This window comes from Pempheris klunzingeri, chromosome 2 (genome assembly GCF_042242105.1).
Source record: "Pempheris klunzingeri isolate RE-2024b chromosome 2, fPemKlu1.hap1, whole genome shotgun sequence".
Taxonomy (NCBI): Eukaryota; Metazoa; Chordata; class Actinopteri; order Acropomatiformes; family Pempheridae; genus Pempheris; species Pempheris klunzingeri.
The window spans coordinates 11052223-11069266 of NC_092013.1; the positions used below are offsets into that span (position 1 = coordinate 11052223).

Sequence of the window (17044 nt, forward strand, 5' to 3'; positions counted from 1 at the left end):
TTTGTGAATAATGATGAAAACAAAATACCTCAGTCTTGCCAACAAGACGAGTGAGTCCGGTGATGTCTCCTTATTACAGGCTGAGCAGGATCAGCAGGTCATAGCGCAGATTCAGCCCTAAATCACTGCAACAAATTAATAACAAGGCTTGGATTGCAGCCTGGGTCATGGACTGTAGAAGACTCATCTTCAGGGAAAACAACAGGAGACATACAGTGGGGCAAAAAAGTATTTAGTCATCCACCAATTGTGCAAGTTCTCCCACTTAAAAAGATGAGAGAGACCTGTAATTTTCATCATAGGTACACTTCAACTATGAGAGACAGAATGGGGGGAAAGAATCCAGGAAATCACATTGTAGGATTTTTAATGAATGAATTGGTAAATTCCTCGGTAAAATAAGTATTTGGTCACCTACAAACAAGCATGATTTCTGGCTCTCACAGACCTGTAACTTCTTCTTTAAGAGGCTCCTCTGTCCTCCATTCGTTACCTGTATTAATGGCACCTGTTTGAACTCGTTATCAGTATAAAAGACACCTGTCCACAACCTCAAACAGTCACACTCCAAACTCCACTATGGCCAAGACCAAAGAGCTGTCAAAGGACACCAGAAACAAAATGGAAGACATACAAGACCACTGATAATCTCCCTCGATCTGGGGCTCCACGCAAGGTCTCACCCCGTGGGGTCAAAATGATCACAAGAATGGTGAGCAAAAATCCCAGAACCACACGGGGGGACCTAGTGAATGACCTGCAGAGGGCTGGGACCAAAGTAACAAAGGCTACCATCAGTAACACACTACGCCGCCAGGGACTCAAATCCTGCAGTGCCAGACGTGTCCCCCTGCTTAAGCCAGTACATGTCCTCAACTTGTCGTGTTTGGAGGATCATGTATCCTGAGATTTTGAATGAAAACCTCCTTCCATCAGCAAGGGCATTGAAGATGAAACGTGGCTGGGTCTTTCAGCATGACAATGATCCCAAACACACCGCCCGGGCAACGAAGGAGTGGCTTCGTAAGAAGCATTTCAAGGTCCTGGAGTGGCCTAGCCAGTCTCCAGATCTCAACCCCATAGAAAATCTTTGGAGGGAGTTGAAAGTCCGTGTTGCCCGGTGACAGCCCCAAAACATCACTGCTCTAGAGGAGATCTGCATGGAGGAATGGGCCAAAATACCAGCAACATTGTGTGAAAACCTTGTGAAGACTTACAGAAAACGTTTGACCTCTGTCATTGCCAACAAAGGGTATATAACAAAGTATTGAGATGAACTTTTGTTATTGACCAAATACTTATTTTCCACCATAATTTGCAAATAAATTCATTAAAAATCCTACAATGTGATTTCCTGGATTCTTTCCCCCCATTCTGTCTCTCATAGTTGAAGTGTACCTATGATGAATATTACAGGCCTCTCTCATCTTTTTAAGTGGGAGAACTTGCACAATTGGTGGCTGACCAAATACTTTTTTGCCCCACTGTACATATAAACAAAATGCAGGGTTATGAACTATATCGGATGATGTGAAATTATTGTGAAATTGAGATTTAACATGGAAATGTCCAAATGCCATTTGTCATTATAGCCTTTAATATCTCTCTTGTGGTCGTACTTGTGCAGTCACATGCAATAATGTCCTCTCATCTTCTGCAATTTGCCTCATGATGTTTGTCAGTAGGTAAGTTTTTAGTGTCTTTACTTGTCATGTTGTAACAAGCCTATTTATTTCCACATGTCACACTTTCCCCTACATTAGTGGCAGGAGAGGGTGGGGGTGGGAGGGTTTGGGGCACAAAGCAGGACAGAGATTCAAAGGAGGCCGCATTTGTGGAACTGGTCAAATAAGTTATATTCGAATTTGAAGCCACGGTTCTCGGCAGAAAGGCGCTTTATTCTATCATGAAATAATTGGCTGGAAATAGCCCTCAATGGATGCAAGAAGCGGGAGTGTTTTTCACTGCAGATCTGACTAAAATGTGTAAATGTGTTTAATTTCTATACACGTATTCTTTTTTTGTATTTGGAGAGCAAGATTGAGTGTCATTAAGTGAAAATGGTTTTGTTGCTCTGCAGTCAGTAAAATAGGGGAAATGTAAAAGGTAAAACATAATGTTACTTGGTGAAGCAAAAGCCATTATGCAAGTTATATGACCTGCACAGTTACATACGACTAAAGCAAGGATATAATGTTCACTATCCAGCATCGACTTCAGACTTCAAGCATGAACTTGAAGAACCAGGCTGTTTCTAGGACATAATAGCGCATTTTCTAAAATCCTATTCATATCACATTATCCATACATTTGGGACATGCTGCACATATGCCAACCTCATTCTCTCTCAATTTCAGTCAGCCAAGAGTGGCCACCGACTGTGTTATGCAAAACGGCTTAGTCAACTGACACAGATTCTGGTAAGCTGAGCCAGTGCCATGTGAAAACTGAGTAGGCATTCACAAGTGTCCCTGTGAGACAGCGAGCACAGTTCATTTTGTGCTCCAGTATTAATCAACAGGGAGATCAAAGCTGTCACTCTGCTACTACAGGGTTACTTAATCTAAACTGTTTGGCTGTCACTCAAGAGGAAACCAGGGGAAGATCTGGCATCCTTCCTTTCTATCCTACCTGTTGTGAAATCCCGATTGTGGCATTGTGGGGTTGGTGGTGGGGCGTAATTCTGCAGGAAAAACAATTGGATATGATTCAAATTAACCTCTAGCTGCACTGTTGTGACTGTTGCATTATGACACCAGTGAGGTTAATCCCTCCATCTCCGCCCCCACCCGGTGCCCAGTGGCAGCGAGGACATCATCATGTCACTGTGGGACAGGCGGTATGAGGTAGGCTGTTGATGTAACCAGAAGCACACATATAAAACTGCAATCACAACAAGGTGGACAAAAGATTTACTCTGACAAGCATAAAAGGTGCTAAAATTCTCAACATAAACGTACATTTTATGTCGTTAACGCACTATGAAAAGTGACAGTTAAAATCTACAAAATTCAAGTTTTTTTCAGTTAGAGGATCATTTTAAAGAATGTTTTGCCAATTTATCATGTTTAATCTCCCCAATGTGGGACAAATAAAGGTTTATCTTATCTTATCTTTAATAGCAACTAGTTAAAGAAACCCCTTCTAAAACTGACACTGCCCCCTAGTGAGGAGAATGACTGCACTTCAAACAACCCCCCAAAAAAACAAATAGCAGGGACACCTAAATATCATTTATATATATGAAATATGTATATTAGATTTAAAAATAACCTTACACTGAGATTGGACAATGGAATTTTGACTGAATTTGAATGTAAGTGATTAAGGCACCACAATTTCCTTTAAACTCACCTCCATGAGATTTCAGGAACGTCGTGAAATTCTTCCCTGGAGTTAAGGAGTTAACTTCCCTCTGGACATTGGTCATCACAGAGTGAAAGAATTAAGAATATACTGCCATGAAGGCAAAGACTCCACACACCAGTCTGTCCTCAAGCTTCATCTCAGGTCTTCAGGAGATAGTGGAGAGAGCTGGAGTGACCCGCACAAACACAGCAAACATTCTGTGCATCTTCAGGCACACTGGCATTCTCACTGAAGTGAGAGCTGGTGAGACATGCCAGCCATTGAGCGTCGGGAGAGAGGATATGAAGGCAGCCAAAGAGGCTCTGGCAGAAATAATGGGCGACATACTGAATCTCGTGGTGGTGGAGAGATGGAGGTTCAGCCTAACCAGGAGACCTAGTTGATGTTGTCTAGCGATCATCCCGCCTTAATGATTGGTCCTTTGTGACAAGCCAGATCTGTACTGTCATATGAAGCAGGAAAGAAATCAGCCACATGGACAAGAAAAACAACAGAGTAGGATATAAAAACAAGTGAATCTGTAATTACTTTACCGTGATGGATCTCTAAAACTGAATTATATTTGGCAACTCGGACCAACAGCTTGAATTTTTAATAACCTGATTTAAAAATTTCAATTTTGAATAAGTGCAATGTGCATAGAAAATTAACACTGACCTGTAAAGCAATTACACTCCATGTATTGTGCAAGTTATGTTCGAAACATGAGCACAGAAAATAAGCAGTTCCAGACACTGCGTTTACATTTTATATACTTTAACAGCTCAGTAAAACTATTTTCACGAACTTACCGTACAATGAGCTGTACAAACAGCTGAGAGATGCTGATAATAATAATGGTGTGGAAAAATAGTGTGGGAGAAATAAAAATTAGATATTGATAGATTGATCTTAGACATCATTAATGCCAATCACAGTTCTTTATGGTATACAGTAAATGTATAGAATCCTTTAAGTATTGTTCATAGATATCTATCACGGTAATCTGCTGCTTCTTACATATATTAAAATACCAATATGAAATTTTGTACACAGTGTATGTTTTCAAATTTTTAGTCCATTATTTCTCTAAGATAAGATGTTTCTTGTAAAGGGAGAAAACATTTTGCAGAGAAGTACTGTTGAGCACAAGGTCAGGTTTAATTATCACATTGTTGCTTTAGTTTTTTACAGAAAAAAAAAAAAAAAAAAAAAAACTCAGCAGGTCCACATAATCTTTTACACGTTCATTCAACTGAAAGCTAGCTATATAAAACTACATTTTATATACATAGGGGAGAATTACAGTTTGAGTCTGTGCAGATGGATCCTTTTCACAGCAGGATCACTAGGCTGAAAATTATTATTTCATATCTCAGTGTGATTACTTTCCAATCTCCAGTTCACTCCATCTCACTGAAGCGTGAGAACATGGCCTTACGAACAGCATCCTTGTAGGTGTCAGATGCTGAGAGCTCATATGAGCTTCCTTTAATACCCAAGCCTGTGCCTTTGGTCCTTAAGGAAGCCTGAGGGGAGAAGCGAAGACAGTTATTAGAGGAGACAGATTGGACACAGGTAGCCCTCAGGTAACGGTGCTAATTACCGTGCGAGTGAAACAGAACACACAGACATGCATATTCCATCTGTTAGGATGAGAATATAGGATGGGAGAACTGTTGTTGGCCTCCTCACCGAAATGGGCGTGGTGATGCCCTGTTGGTGGCGCCCCAGACCTTTGCCTTCCTGCCAGCCCATCGCCTGCAACATTTTGTTCCCGATATTATCACTTGTTAGGCCGTCTTTGGTGGGCTGTTCGTAGTTTCTATTGAGGGTGAACAACAAGAAAAAAAAATGTAACCACATTGATCAGGATCATAAGAGTCCACTTCTGAAATGCCACAGATGGTTTGCAGTGAGATTAAACTATTACACCTACAGTGTCGGGGTTGGCGGTTGATAGAACTTCTTCTTCTTAGGTGCAGGAGGATCAGCAACACCATACTTCTCTCTTCTCTCTGCTGCTCTGTCTCTGTATTTCATCTGTTAAAACGACCGTGAATCTTAATTCGATGTGTCCTCATAGCAAAAAATAAATCACCGACGGGTATAACTTCTTGAGCCCAATACCTCTGTTTCGTTCCTCTCCTGCTCTTCCAGCTCCTCCAGCTCAGCTTCTGAGAGTTTTGATCTTCTATGAATTTCCAAGTTTTGCTAAAACAATTGAAAGCAACTTAAATTGCCAAATGCACGCAAAAACAAAATAAAAATCATATTCGCATATATAGATTCAAGACAGTATAAGATCAGTAGCGTCAGTCACTTTGTATTAAAGCTTTATACATTGAACAGATGGCAGCGCCCGGAATATTCATTGCTGTTTGCAGATTAAATGCCTGCTGATTCACCGTCCTCACCTTGTGGAGGTCAGAGAGATGCTGGTGACGCAGCAGAGCCTCCTTGGTGGGGAACTGCCGTCGACACAGCAGGCAAACCATCTTTATCCAGTCTGTTATTTTTCCCTCTTCATTCACTGCTCTATCTGAGCAGCCCTCCTCCGCGTCATCTTCTCCGTTGGAAGCAGCAAACACAGCACTCTGGAATGTGAAAACGGATAAGGGTGAAGTGCAACCGGATTTATTTTTATCAATTACTGTAAAGTGGGGAAATAAAAGCAAATGCACATGCAAACCTTTGCTGAGTCCTGCTCTGTGACCTTGGATTGTTCAGTCATGTGGGATGGCAGGTCAAAATATCCCATTTGCTAAAAGGAAGCAAAAAAGCCAATCAACAAATAGCACGTATAAGGTATTAAATCATAGGATAAGGCTGTCTCTTATTTTATGCTCATTATAAATAGGAAGGCCACTGGTTCAAATGTTTTACTGGCTGGTGATAGAGTCAAAGTCTGTTATGATGTTAGCCATTTTGATGTCAAGATTGATGAGTAAAAAAACTCAAGTTAGCCCCCCTCTCAGTCTGTATTTATACTGTTTCAAATATGCTATAATTACTAATCCAATGTAAATGTACTTAAGCTTAGTAGTGACTACTGCATACCTTTTTCTCAAAGAGAACAAAACCTGCGTCGGCAGCTGCATACTCCTTTCTGTCCTCCTCCTTGGACGGTCCTGAGCCTTGAAAACTGCTCTTAAAACTTTCCTTTTGCTTATTGAAACTTTTTGCCCAACGTGCCATGTCCTTTGCAATCTGCAATTGTATTCACAGTCAGTACAGATATCGATTAAATGACAAGGATATTGAAAATATATAGCAAGAGAAAAATTGTTTTCTAGGATTTTGTAGCATTTACCTGCTGTGCAGACTTGACTTTGAGCTTGTCTTTTTTCTCCCTGGGCTCTTTGGATGCTTGCTCTGTGCTTGTGTCTGATTCAGTTGATACAGGGATGTATGTTTGCTTCTCACTGTCCCAGTAAAGGTACTGCTGAGTCTCAGAGTTATAGTAGTACTGTTGATGACAAGCAGAAAAAAACAATTTAAAGAGTTCTGGATAAAATAAACAATATACAAATGTGTAGTGTTTGGAAGTATATTTCTCACACACACAGTAAGACCACAGGATACATACTTGGCTGCTGGGATCATAGTACAGGCTAGTTTTTGGATCATAATAGTAACCTGAAGCCTCATCAAACTGGTAGGTGGAGGTGTCAGGGCCAACTACAGATACAAAGGCAGGTACATATGAAACAAAACATACTTTATAAATCCCATAAAACTGATCTAAGGTTGATCTAATCATTCACATACAGACGCCATTCTTAGCTAACTCATCTCACCTGTTGTTTTAGAAGTCGGGGTAGCAGAGGCACTTGTTGCAACAGTGGAGGCCGCTGGCGTTACCGGTGATGCAGTGGAAACACTAGCAGTCTGTTGTGCTGCATCAACAGGCCTCACTAACTGATGTGACTGAGGGAAAAAAGTCATTATTAGCTTTTGCAGCAAAGTGGTAAATTATAAATTAGTCCATAGTGTAGATGGCATATTAATGCACTGTCTACCTGTATGGCAGGCTGGCTGACAACGACAGGCTGGTAAAGTTGAGCCGACTGGGATATGACGACACTTGTGGCTGCAGGGATCCACGTCTTCATTCCAGGAGCAGCTAAAGACAGTTTAATGATAGAATTAACAATCTCAACCTTAGTCAAAGTGTGTGAGTGATTGACACCTCTTATTACCTCCGAGTAATCCATCTCCAGTGACAGGAGCCATGCCATCAGGCTGCTGCTGCCATACTTGATTATTCTGACCCTGAAAAGACAAATTTATGTCAATCGTTGGGCTTCCTAGTTAAAGTCATTGTCACAATAAGGGAGAATGTGAATTGACCTGTGTTTGCTGTGCATAGCCCTCCGGAGGAGTCGTGGAGTTAGAGGTGGTCCCTGAACCTTGCTGTAACTACGAGGAAATACAAGGATGAGAGGCAGAAAAACACACAAGAATCCCAATTAAAACATGCCAAGTTATATTTACTCCTGGTTCTGAATAAATCTGTAAATCCAGTGAGCTTTTTCTGTAGCTTAAAGCCATATGTTTTATGTATATAAACTGACTGGCAAACCAAGTTGTTTTTCTCGGTAAGATTAGCAAACACACATTTGTGCACACATTTGTACACAAACCACCTTTTAGCAGCTCAGGCCACAAGTGTTCTTTGCCTCACTTTAATGTCACACCACTTAGTACTTAAAAATACAAAACAGCACAAGGAGAAAACCCTGCTACCTGGCTGGATGACCACTGAGCAGCAGCAATGGCTGTGCTGGCAACAGAGAGAGCACTCGCTCTGATCCCATCAGGCTGCACTGAGTCTCTGGAAACAACAGAGAAATTAGTTAAACCTTCATTTTGCAGCATTGGCAGGATGAAAATCAGACCTTTATTTGCTTTAACTACACTTGCATTTAAATACTGAACGCACATGCAGGATCCTCTAGTAATATGCGATTATGAAAGTACATTTTTAGAATAAGTGAAACAATTTTATTTCATTTTTAGTTGAGTACAAAATAAATGAATACAAATACCTCACTGCAGATCCAAAAGGGCTTACATGTACTAAATTCTATTCATAGAAAGCTGAATCAAACAGTATGTGTGTGTATGACTCACTTCCTAGCACTCTTGGCATAATCCACACCGATTGTTTTTCCATCCAGTTTTAGAGGTGGCTGAATGCTCTGGAGAACACTAAGCAGCTGAGAAGCCTCCTGTACAAGAAGTGAAGATGTGAGCTTGTCACACGTTTGTGAGTGTACACCCCCACAAACAAACATACTGGCTTCCATCAGGACTACAGAAATAACTTACCAAGGCAGACGAGAGCTGAACGAAGGCAAAGCCTCGATTCTGTCCTGTTTGCTTGTCTTTGATGAGGCGGATGTTGCCTGCTGACAGGTTGGCATAGGGGGCCAACATGCTCTGAATTCCATCAACAGTTGAAAAAGGGGCAATGTTTCTCAAAATGATTGCTGTAAACAAAAAAAGCATTCATGAATACATGCAGTGTATGTTCAACTGGAGGAACATAATATTTGAATATGTGGAGAAAAAAAACAAATCACACTCACTGTCTCCAATGGAATCTGCTTGCTGTTGAGACTCAGCATTCACACCACTTAGTCCTGGTGACTCCTTATCTATACTCAGCAATGATAAAGTAGAAAGTAACTATTAGTCTGTGCTGCACAAAGTGAAAGAACAGAAGAACAAAAATTATACTTTTGGCCTCCTGAAGTAACAACTCACCAACTTTGGCTGCTCCACACCTGAAACACCTCAGCTTCTTGCGGAAATTGAACCCACCACACTACAATAGACGATGATGATATTTTAGTTGTTTAAATAAGAACGTTTTTCCAAAAAAAAAAAGAGATTACAGTGAGATTACAGTGCAAATTAGTACATAACATTGCCTTAGTAGTACAATCATTGCAGCCCATGTTGAGTCTTGCTGATGAAACCTGTGCAAGCTAGTACATATATACTCATTATATAAATGTACTGTAGGTATTACTGAACTTTATTTCTTATTTTACCCAATCTATGACCCAGATATGTTGTGTTTCTGGTTCTTTTTAACTGCTCGTTACTCTTCTCCCCTTCTTCTTTGGTGTTTATTGCGCACGCACGCACACACGCACACACACACGCACACACACACACACAAGCGCACACACACGCACGCACACACGCACACACGCACACACGCACACACGCACACACGCACACACACACACACACACACACACACACACACACACACACACACACACACACACACACACACACACACACACACACACACTGTACCTATTCAAATAAAGTTACTTGAGCAAGTTAGAAATTGGACTTACTGCGATACAAAGCCATCTTTCAAAGTTCTGTCTCCTGTTGCTGTAGTGCAGCGTAATGCTTTTCCCCTGGATCACCAACTTGTTCTGTGAAGCCAAAAGTCACAAATCATTTCAAATTCTGACGCGTTTAAGCTAAAGAGGCAGGTGAGGTCCTGCCGCTGTCCCACTCCATGAGTGAGAGCAGCTGGGATGGGAAAAGAGTGGCTAGGCTTACACTCGCTGCTTCAGTAGAGTGTCTCGGGGAGTAAAAGGGAACAACGGCAGAAAGGTTCAGTGAGAAGGCTGCTGTTTTGTGTATGAAGGAATGAGTTCTTAAAGACATGATTCTTAGTGTTTGGGAACGGAGTGCTGCCAGCTCGTCTCTGTCTCACTCCAGTCTTCGGATTTTAAATGGAGATGAGGAAAATATCCAAGTGACTGAGCTGGAGCAGAATGTGTTATGGAACCACAGGTCTAAAAAATGACTACTCCAGCCTCTCTGTGAACAGGGCGCATACTCTTCATAATGAGAGGCAACAGGCTTATTCAGCTTAAATATTCTCTGTATAGCCTCTTGGTTAATATTTATACCAACACAAGATTCCACTGATACAGTTTTGTATGGCCAAGGGTATGATACAGTCCTCCAACTAAATACCAACAGTTTTTAGCTGCATATTGCAAACACTGATCAAATCACTCATGTGTCGGTTAATTGGGGCTCGAATCTCCAAGAGTAACTCTAAACTTGGTGATTGTTGAGGCAACCTGATTGGTCTCCATCCATCGGGTAGAATCTTGCAAGCGATAAAACTCCACGAAGGCGAAACCTCGGCTTATACCTAGAAACAGTATTCAAATATAGACGGGAGGCGTGTTAGTTAGAATGCTTTGGTGCAACATTCAAACTCACAATGGGCTTGCATGGTCCAATTTAAATTACAACTGTGGGTGGGAAGGGTGCTTACAAGGTAAAGGCCTTAGTGGTATAGTACATACAGTTACCTCCTTACCTGGCATTATCATCAGACAGACAGACAGTCTATGTGTCACTAAGGATGCCCTGACAGTTGCTATATGGGGCTTTTTCTCCAAGGGATAGTGATAAAGCAGGTAAAGTGAGTCGGAAGACGGAGCGTGGTGGTGAATGTGAGAAACTCCTCTGAACAGAGACACTCACCTCTCCTTTTCCTCATCAAGCGAATATCCACAGGGTGGGGCCCCTGCAGCTGCTCGATCGCCAGGCGAATCTGAAAAATTGAGGCAGAGAGTCAAATTCATCTGAATAAGAGTGTTTTTTACAACATTACATAATCAGTGTCAAGCTAACACTATTAAACATTATGCCATTTCTCCATTTATTTAAATGGTCAGCTGCCTCTACCTTGTAAATTAGACAAATTAAACTTCCTGAAGAGACCCGAAAAATTTATGGTGACAAGGACCAAATGTGGCCACAATCAATCAGCTGCTAGATGGCGGATAAACAGTCATGTCAGATCAAGGATTTCTGCAGTTTACATCAACAAATTAAACAGATCTGTGGAGAAGCTGCATCTGTTTTTTTTTTTTTTTACAATTTATACCTATTTGAAATCACAAGAAATCTTATGTATAACATACTCGCCCTCAGCTCTGCTTTGCTCTCTCGTAACGCTCAATGTGGCTTTACCCTTAAAAAGCATCAGTGACTCTCAATGAGACTTGTGAGCTTACGTCATCCTCTAAGACATCAAGAGGGAGTCCCCTCAGCATAATAGTCTCGTTCTCCTCCTCTGGCTCCATTCTATAGTGCTGGTCTGGATAATCCCCATCGTATTCATCATCGGATCTGTCACTACCGTGTCGTTTTCTGTCCCTCTGATGGACACAAACAAGACGGAAATGCTGTCATTATTACATATAGAATCAAGGTGTTTCATGTCCTTCTGCCACAGATGTGACAGTAACATGAGCTTGCAAAGGTATTCGTACTCACTCACCTCTGGACTGTCTATCTGCTCATCGAAGCGCTCTCTGTGTCTGTCGTCGTCCCATCGATGATCATGATCCCTCTTCACATCTGTACACCGTCTTTCATGCCATTCTGGATCTTCTCTCCTCCCATCCGACCCATATCTTCCACTACGTTCACCCCGGCTGAGCCTAAAATAATAATACATTGAAGAGTGCCAGTGAAATAACATTATATAAATACATTGAATCTGTGCCACCTCTACTTTGGATCATGTTAATCTTACCTTTTATCAGCTCCCATGGTTTAGTGAAGACAGCACACGTTTGATTAAGGACCTCTGCAGAAAAATCAAATGATTTTTAGTCACTGAATCACTATTAAATAATGTGCATCACATCAGCCAGGTAGACTGATAGCTAGCTAGATATCAACAGAAGGACACCTTTAGACTGACAGATACCTTACCTAGACTGATATCTATGTCTATGACTGGTCGCGAATACTTTCTGAGATTAATCCATGTTGAAATCCCAGCAATAAATAGACACTGACTTACACTTTTGCTCTGATTGTTTTGTTCTTAAAGGCTGAAAGTCTTACATAAACATTAGCAGGTAATCTTAGTTTATCCTCTGAGACCTGAAACAAGTTGCCCTTTGCTAACACAGTAACGTTAACATGCAGGACTTCAGTTAGCTGTAGACGACCGACGTCAGCTTTAACATTTGATAGATATCGTGTGCGTCAACTAGCGTAACCTTAAGTAACGTTAGCCAACAGAAGAAATAGTTATAATCCCGTGTTTTGTCCGTGTTACATGCCGTTTTACTGACACCGCATCTTGCTAAGTCCGACAATGACAATTTCTGGAGATTCTTTTCAAGCTCTTCCGGGCAGTCGTCAGAAAACTCTTCTTCTTTTTATTTAATGGGATCGTTAGCGAACAGACTAGCTGTCATTACCGCCACCCAGCGGCCAGGAGGACCGACGGTGCAGTGCAGGCTGGGCAAAGAATAGTAAATTTGATTAAATTTTTCTTTTTGCATCCATCTTTCTTTTTTCTGAATTAGAAATTGAGGATTCACGACTCCTCACTCGAGCATCAGGTGACAACGACAGGGAAAGACTAAACTAGACTAAATTAGAGGAACTTGGGTGCAATAGAAATTAGTTCGATCTCAACCAATTACAACAGCAAACTCCTGCGTTCACATCAATGTATAAGTGATACTAATCGAATAATATAATATATAATAGTAATGTAGAAAAACTGCCTGTTACTGTCAGTGGGACAATTTTTCTGCATTGATTACTTTTACTTTTGATTCTTTCTGCATTTGTCACATTATACTTTAATTACATTTTCAATGCAATAACTTCTCTTGTAACAGAGTATTTTCACAGTTTGGTATTAGTGCTTCTATGTAAGTAAAGCATCCATCAGTGCTATTATCTATATTCCAGCTCTGCGTGTCTATGTGCCCCAAACATTATCAAGCTTTCACTCCGCACAACTAAATAAACTGATTGAAAATACTAGGTATCTTACCTTTGGTTGCCCAGGTGTATTTTACCCGTGCGTGCCACCTTGTTCGCCAACATGGGGACATCAGCGGCAGAGGGACACCGGGCCCGGGGAGACACTTCCCCCCATCACCGCGGGGCGGCGCTGCAGTCCCGGTGAGGTGCGGATGATCAGCCGAAGCAGAGCTCTGCTCTCATCCCTGGAGACAACACTACAGCGCGATGGCCGCGGCGGTGGATGCGGACTGCTGAATACTCTAATCACTTATTAAAGTACCTCACTTAGCGCATGATTTGCGTCTCTATCAGCTGGGGGAGAAGAAAAACAAAACTCTGGAAGTGGTCGGTCGCTGCGCTGAGACGAGCCGCCAGCTCCCACCAACAGTGACCCGGGCATCAGGAAGAAGGTAGCCGGCTGGCTAATGTTAACATTAGCGAGGCAGTAGCGCCACTTGTGTGCTAATCTGCGGTAGTTTAACACATCTACGCCACTGGTTTATTAAAACAACACAACTTCTACTTTCTTAAGTCCATCTCTGATTAACATTGGGTCGTTCAACGTTAGCTCGTTAGCTTAATAGCTACGATTAACGTTACCTTAATGCCGCTGGCTAGCTAGCTAAGTGGACTGACAGCCCATCCCTGAGTCGCAGCCTGACGTGCAGCCTGTCGGTAATATATTTAACCGTCAGCATAAGCAGGCCCCGCATTAGTGGGGACGTTATTTTGATATTAAATTAGCTTGTTGTGTACTGAAAGTCTTCGCCTTGCTGTGTGTTTCAGTCAAGCTACCAGGCTGTAACTTATGGCTGAGCCGGAGCTTCTGCTGGACTCCAACATTCGGCTTTGGGTGGTGCTGCCCATCGTCTTCATCACCTTTCTTGTCGGGGTGATCCGACATTATGTCTCCATTCTTCTTCAGAGTGACAAGAAGTTGACGTTAGAGCAGGTTTCTGACAGGTAAGTTCAATGATCTTCAAGTTACGAGGTGGATAATGTTTTGTTTAAAAAGGTGAATTCATTTGAATGCATGTGTTTTGCTCCATCTCCAAATCTAGCCAGGTGCTTATTCGGAGCAGAATCCTCAGAGAAAATGGAAAATACATTCCCAAACAGGTAGGAACTTCTTGTTTAAATTGTTTCATTCATGTTATTCTTCATCAGACTGGCCCTCCTCACTATCCAACTTGCTGTCTCAAGTAAATGATGTACACACTCTGCTGCTTTTAAGGACAGCGTCACTTAAAATCTCTCTTTGTTTTAGTCCTTTTTGATGAGAAAATTCTACTTCAATAATCAAGAGGATGGATTTTTCAAGAAGACCAAAAGAAAGGTTGTTCCACCCTCTCCAATGACAGGTAATCCTCTTATGTATTTATCAATGTACAGAATATGATGAGGTAGTCCTCAGTGTTGTAATCCACAGAGGCCTTTCATTGGAAAGACCATTTGAATTAAGACATTATTCAAGTTATTAAAACAATTAATTGTAGCAGGTATAAAGTTAAGCCTTTTCTCATATTGCTGAAATGGCCAACTCAAAACTGAATACATTAGTCTTTTCCTCTCTTTAATCATCTTGCCAGAACTGGTATTATTTTTTTCCGCTTTCCTTCATTATTAAAAGTATGCCCAGAACGGCGAGAAGAAGATGAAATACTATTAAACCAACCTGTATGAATAAGAAACTACAGACTGGAATGAGAGCAAACCAGTAGCTCTTGTAAGTGTGAATAAAAGTGTCCAGCTCTCTGCCGTTTTGTGCTTCATTTCTGTAATGTGCCACATTTATAGCAACAAACTCACTGTGCAGTTGTTATCAGCACTCAGCAGAGACTTTAATTGGGTGCATTTTGTCGCTCACTGTTTTCGCAGATCCCAGCATGCTGACAGACATGATGAAAGGAAATGTCACCAACGTGCTTCCCATGATCCTCATCGGAGGCTGGATCAACTGGACCTTTTCAGGATTTGTTACAAGTAAGCTCTCACTCTTGCACAGATCTCGTGGCCTAGATCAATGCACAGAAATGGTTTCTAATACACCATGCTACCAGATATGATATTGCTATACTACAAATACTACACTAGGTTCTCTCTGTGCTCTTATTTCACACAGCTAAGGTTCCCTTCCCTCTTACCCTGCGCTTCAAGCCCATGCTGCAGCAGGGAATAGAGCTGCTCTCACTGGATGCCTCCTGGTAAATCAGCAAAACAAGAACCGCAGAGATATACCGCATTAGTCGTTACGTATTAATCTCAAGATTCTTAAGCTGGTGTGTGACCTTTTTGCCGTTTATTCTGTTTGTGTTCTAGGGTGAGCTCAGCCTCCTGGTATTTCCTGAACGTGTTTGGACTACGAAGCATGTACTCGTTAATTTTAGGACAAGATAATGGTAATTTTCACTAATTCAAAAAAAAAAAAAAAAAAAAGAAGTGATTTATTGTGCCACAGTGTAAGGTTTGATGATGACATGAAAATGTTTTATCTATTCCTGCTGATTCTCAGAAAGTTGAACAGTAATAGCAACCCTTTTAGCTACCGATGAATCCCAGTGGGTGATATATACTGTTCAATTAAAACTTATAAGCTGAGTAAATCCTGCGTGTTTGATGAATTTGTTAATGCCTTACCTATGGTGAAAAGGCTTTGCATTCAGATATTTCTCATTCCCATTTGATGATTGTTTCGGCGGTGTGTTGCGATCCCCACAGGTGCGGATCAGTCGAGGATCATGCAGGAGCAGATGAGTGGTGCCGCCATGGCCATGCCTGCAGACACGAATAAAGCTTTCAAGGTATACACTGTAGTTTCAGCATAAATGATTAATGAGGGTGTGATTTGCTTGGTTGTTGATGTGAAGTCTCCTTGATTTCAGGCTGAGTGGGAGGCACTGGAACTGACCGACCATCAGTGGGCACTGGAGAGTGTAGAGGACGATCTGATGAGCAGAGAGCTGGACTTTGATGGCATGTTTAGCAAGGAGCTACCGAGCGGGATGTTCTGATGGCCTGCTCACTTCTACGTGGAGCCTTCAGTTTGAATTTAGATCATTGCAGGGATTTGTTTTTCGGTTAAAACCACGGAGAGATGGGACAAATCCCTTCATTTTATGCAAAGTTTACATTCACTTATTTGTGATCCTTGTCTTTTCACATGTATTACCTTTCCATTCCTGTCCATAAAATATCTGGAAATACACTGGTTCTGCTGCTGTCTCATGCATATTAGAAATGATTGCTTTGTTATTTCACTTTTGAGACGAGGAGATGTTTGGGGGAAATTAAGTGGCTTTTTTGCTGATTAAAATGCATTATTATTATTATTAGCTTGCAACTGTATACCATCATAATACTATTAGGTAATAGAATGTGAACTACCTAGTGCTTTTTTTCTTACGTTGTGCACAGCTAGACTAGCTGTCTCAATTTTCATATGTGATATGTTTAAACAGTAGGACACAATACCATTTGGCAGGTCTGAATTATGTTTATTTAACAATCTTTAATGACTCCTTTGTTAGATCATAGATAAATCAGCTGTTCTGTGTCAGCTGCCTAAAATTGGAGGCAGACCCAGAACTCATTAGTTGTTGGCAGAGAAATTGTTTGTGTGATTGAAATATTGTTTTTGAAGTATGTAGACGGTTTATTTTGTAATGTAACTCCCCTGTGTTTTGTACAGCATAAAGCCTGTTTTGACTAAAAACCTGGTTTCATTTGTTGCAATGCACCCCAACACAATTTGCATGGATATGCGAACGAGTGACAAGCAAATATATCCGTCAGCGGTCTTATTTAGCTAAAGTGAAGTCAGTGCTAAGGTTGGTAGATGTTTTTGTAAAGCAGCCCCTTT

General features: G+C 41.3%; 2 protein-coding genes across 2 annotated transcripts; one reads left to right on the forward strand and one right to left on the reverse strand.

Moving 5' to 3' along the window:
- Positions 1–4504: 4504 nt before the first annotated feature.
- Positions 4505–12145, reverse strand: LOC139211225 (RNA-binding protein 5-like). The gene is made up of 25 exons (XM_070841510.1): positions 12130–12145; positions 11948–12001; positions 11690–11852; positions 11424–11567; positions 10888–10957; positions 10476–10549; positions 9729–9812; positions 9121–9181; positions 8943–9011; positions 8683–8843; positions 8485–8582; positions 8098–8185; positions 7702–7770; positions 7551–7623; positions 7371–7474; positions 7149–7278; positions 6938–7029; positions 6662–6817; positions 6409–6558; positions 6041–6112; positions 5766–5945; positions 5479–5562; positions 5288–5391; positions 5044–5173; positions 4505–4877 (listed from the first exon to the last, which is right to left on the reverse strand). The coding sequence occupies exons 2-25, from the start codon at positions 11962–11964 to the stop codon at positions 4752–4754; spliced, it is 2499 nt and encodes an 832-aa protein (XP_070697611.1). The 5' UTR covers positions 11965–12001; positions 12130–12145; the 3' UTR covers positions 4505–4751.
- Positions 12146–13389: 1244 nt separating this feature from the next.
- Positions 13390–16879, forward strand: emc3 (ER membrane protein complex subunit 3). The gene is made up of 9 exons (XM_070843688.1): positions 13390–13595; positions 13972–14148; positions 14247–14304; positions 14453–14546; positions 15064–15168; positions 15308–15389; positions 15505–15584; positions 15904–15986; positions 16068–16879. The coding sequence occupies exons 2-9, from the start codon at positions 13994–13996 to the stop codon at positions 16194–16196; spliced, it is 786 nt and encodes a 261-aa protein (XP_070699789.1). The 5' UTR covers positions 13390–13595; positions 13972–13993; the 3' UTR covers positions 16197–16879.
- Positions 16880–17044: the final 165 nt, after the last annotated feature.

Bases quoted from the DNA above. Each gene is read 5' to 3' on its own strand.
- LOC139211225 (XM_070841510.1), bottom strand. The intron at 8,844-8,942 runs GTGAGTGTGATT...TTTTGTTTACAG, and splicing joins AGCAGATTCCATTGGAGACA to CAATCATTTTGAGAAACATT. The intron at 7,030-7,148 runs GTGAGATGAGTT...TTGTATCTGTAG, and splicing joins CCCGACTTCTAAAACAACAG to TTGGCCCTGACACCTCCACC.
- emc3 (XM_070843688.1), top strand. From the start codon at position 13,994: ATGGCTGAGCCGGAGCTTCTGCTGGACTCCAACATTCGGCTTTGGGTG. The intron at 14,547-15,063 runs GTAATCCTCTTA...CTGTTTTCGCAG, and splicing joins TCCACCCTCTCCAATGACAG to ATCCCAGCATGCTGACAGAC. The intron at 15,390-15,504 runs GTAAATCAGCAA...TTTGTGTTCTAG, and splicing joins CTCTCACTGGATGCCTCCTG to GGTGAGCTCAGCCTCCTGGT.